The 3,559-nt window shown below is 39.2% G+C and overlaps 1 protein-coding gene across 8 annotated transcripts in view; it reads left to right on the forward strand.

The window, feature by feature from the left end:
• NEB (nebulin) overlaps positions 1–3,559 on the forward strand; it is a 255,506-nt gene that overhangs the window by 22,793 nt on the left and 229,154 nt on the right. For all 8 annotated transcript variants that reach the window (XM_019522420.1, XM_019522414.1, XM_019522415.1 and 5 more), the window contains exons 12-16: positions 143–250; positions 2,284–2,400; positions 2,621–2,722; positions 2,806–2,913; positions 3,006–3,110. In XM_019522420.1, the coding sequence (XP_019377965.1) occupies positions 143–250; positions 2,284–2,400; positions 2,621–2,722; positions 2,806–2,913; positions 3,006–3,110 (540 nt within the window). The remainder of the gene's footprint in view (positions 1–142; positions 251–2,283; positions 2,401–2,620; positions 2,723–2,805; positions 2,914–3,005; positions 3,111–3,559) is intronic.

A 3,559-nucleotide genomic window follows, 5' to 3' on the forward strand; every position in this document is an offset into this window, starting at 1 on the left:
GCTGTTTTAGTGCTGCTTTTGTCAACTGGAAAAGCTTGAATTTTTCTTTTCCATTTATAGAACTGGCCTTTTTCTATTTAATCTACCTCATAGATGGCTAATGTATAGGGTTAATGTATTTTATATATTTTCTCTTACACAGAGAAAATACCAGGAAGACTATGAGAGCATGAAAGACCAGATCTACTTTATGCAAACTGAAACTCCAGAGTATGAGGCCAATAAGCGAGCTGGACTTGCTGCCAGTAAGGTATGTTAAGAACATCCCCTATATATTTATCCTGGGCCCAGTCTGAAGCCCTTGTACACAAGTTGCCACTGAAGTTGTCCAAAAAATTTGCCTTACATTGCAGAATATTTTAGTATACTTCTGCAAAGCTCCTAATGACTCTTGGAAGTAATAAAGATTTGCAGCTGCAATATCCTATTGGTATAAAACTTTCCTCTCTGTTTTGTCTAAGCAGATCCTCAGTTGGCATGAATCAGTGTAACTCCATTGCCTCATATTAATAAGGATCTGGCCCAGTATTTCTAAATTTAAGACATATCCTGATCAATGTTTTTAAGCCTTATCAGATTGGCAGTGCCCTTATTCAAATTTCCAAATACTTGTAAACCCCTTATAATTACCAGAAAAGTAAATGTATCAGTGCTAACAATGGTGAAGTTGGATAAATTATTGTATATCTGTTTTGAGAGGTTGATAGAGAATACTCGAAGGGGTGCTTGATGATGAAAAGAGCCAGTGGTATTTTCTGGTTTTCTTCTGAAAAAACAAATCAGCATTTTGTGCCATATCACCCCTTTCCCTGTTTCTTTTCCTGGCTCCCTTTGGGTCATGATACAGTGATTTAAGAACACTGTCTTAATTAGTACTGGGAAGGACTATCTGGGACATTTAGTCTTTCGCTACAGGCAATAATGTAAAACAGCATCCGCTCTAGCCCCTCTTGAACATAGCACAAGCCGTGAAACCCTCCCCAGTACTCTATAACCTTAGGTCTTTTAGTATGTAGGGGCCTTTTTGCACCTTATGCTGTAAACTGAACAAAAGTTAATCAGCTTTGTGTTGTTCGGCTTAACACTTACATGGTAAGGTAAAAAACCATCTCCGACTCCTTCACCTGCACAGCTGTAACTTGCCACTAGAAGCTTGGTGAGCAGGGGCAGGACTAAAAGCTAGGGGCAGGACTGGCTTGCTACTCCTGCCGAACAGAGCAAGCACCACAGCCTCAGAGTGCCTAGTGGCCATGGTGCCTTCTGCAACCACTCAGACAACCCACTGCTTGAGCTCTGAGGGGCCCAGTCCTTTTTTTCTTCAGATCCCAACCCTCCATGTTGCCCCTGCCTGGGCTGCCATGTGGGTGGGCGCTGCCTGAGCTCCAAAAAAGATCAGGCACCTTGGAGCTCAGGCAGCACCTGTCAGGCTGGTAGCCCTCCAAGGGTCAGCAGCCCCCCAGAAGCACTGGCAGCCCTCTGTGCTCTGCCCTGCTGCACCCCAGTGTCTCTGCTTGCCCTGACTTGGGAGGAGCCATTGCATCCTGGGATGATGGAGGACTTCAACTTGGGTGGAATAGCTGTAGGAAGTGGCCACACCTTAATGGAACAGGAGCAAAATTAGGCAGATAAGAGATAATTCTGCTCTGGAGTGGTTTAACTTTAAGCCAAATAACAAGTACTTTAAGCCAATTAAAGGTGTTAATGTGCAGCCGATTCAGGGGTTAAAAGCTCCAGAAGCCATCTAAATTTACCGTGTAACAAGGCCCTAAAACCAAACCCCACAAATCTGCAGTGTGCCTCAGGAAGAGACCGCTGTATGTTTTTATAATTATCCAGGTCAATTGGAATTTAGCTTGTAGAACAGTTTGTTCACAAGGTGCAAATTTTTTTTTAGACATATTACATGAAAGCAGGTACATGAGAAGAGTTTGCATTGTATTGGATGTTATATTTAGTTTATTGGCATCCTATTGGGGTGTAATTGTGCAAGGACTTTCACTCTTTCTTTAAAAAGCATAATCCAGTGCTATGTGGAGATACCTGGGCTAACTGTGGCAGAGCTAGGTTAGCAGAGCACCCTGCTTGGGCTAGTTAGTTCTGTTGAGAAACTATACTAGCCCACCTGGAGCACTATCTAGCATGGCTATACTGCTTCTGCTACCTCAGCAAACTAATTCAGCGATAACTTTGGTATTACATTATATACACTCTAGGCTTCCAAGAGCAGCCCCCCCCGAAAAGGTGAATGCCAACACAGAAACAAATTTTGTTTAATTTCTGTAGGTGAAATACAGAGAAGACTATGAAAAGAAAAAAGATAAAGCAGATTATAATGTACTTCCTGCTACAGAGAATCCATTACTCAGACAGCAAAAAGTTGCAGGAAATCTTCTAAATGAGGTAAGTACCACAAAATTTGGATTAAATAATTTAAGCAATGTTTAAAAAACAAACAAATTGCCAGTTGTTTACAGTAAAGTCTCTTCATTGAACCACTTAATATTTGCAGTTTATCATATGAATTGTTATTTACTGTGGGATATCACAATCTAGACCAATAATACTCAGCTTCTCATGAACGTGAATCTTCCTCATTACTTTACTTTATTTTCTTTTGCAGAAATTATACAAGGAGGACTATGAGAAATCAAAAGGAACAAATATGAATTACTGTGAAACTCCAAAGTTTCAAGTTGATAGTGCTTTGCACAACTTTAGTGATGTATGTATGTTTGCAGTTGTTCCTGTGTTTTTGAATCAGCTTTCTCAATTCTGTATTTTTATAAATGTGGGATTATTTTTCAGGCTAGATATAAAGACTCATATCAAAAGAATATCTTAGGACACTATATAGGCAGCTATGAAGACCCATATCATGCACACTGCATGAAAGTTGAAGCAATGAAGAGTGCTGTAAGTATAATGTCTTTTGAGTTATTTTCTATACTCTTATTTCAGGGCAAAACTATTATACTTATTTATTTAATATTGTCTTTATCTCCTAGAAAAATTACAAAGCTGAGTATGAGGAAGAAAAAACAAAATGCTACTTCCCTCAGACCATAACTCAAGAGTATGAAGCTACAAAGAAATTAGACCAATGTAAAGATGTAAGTACACAGCAGTAGTTCAAATGCTTATTTGTTATAAGGGCCTTGTCCGTAGCCCATGGAAGTCAATGGAAAGATTCCTATCAACTTCCATGGGCTTTGCATCAGACCCTTTTATAAGCCTGTTTTTTGAAGACCAGATGTATATGTATTTTAGGAGCTTTTTGTGACATCTAGTGGTCAGGATATGCTCATTCTATTTCTTTTTTTCTGCTACATAAAACAAAGAAGGCTGCTTCTCAACTGTACGTGGTGTTTTTTTAGTAAACATACTGAAAATCAATTTACTCTCAATCTGCTGATTTATTCATTGAAAAACATCAGAGGAACCACTGGATGCATGTATCTTTAACTTCCACATTATTAACTGTACTCCAGATGATATAGTGATGTAGTAATGTATTTGATAGCAAACTCTGTGTACATGTATGCATTGGTAACACACATTT

Source organism: Gavialis gangeticus, unplaced genomic scaffold (assembly GCF_001723915.1).
Source record: "Gavialis gangeticus isolate Ggan-Ray unplaced genomic scaffold, GavGan_comp1, whole genome shotgun sequence".
NCBI classification, from domain to species: Eukaryota; Metazoa; Chordata; order Crocodylia; family Gavialidae; genus Gavialis; species Gavialis gangeticus.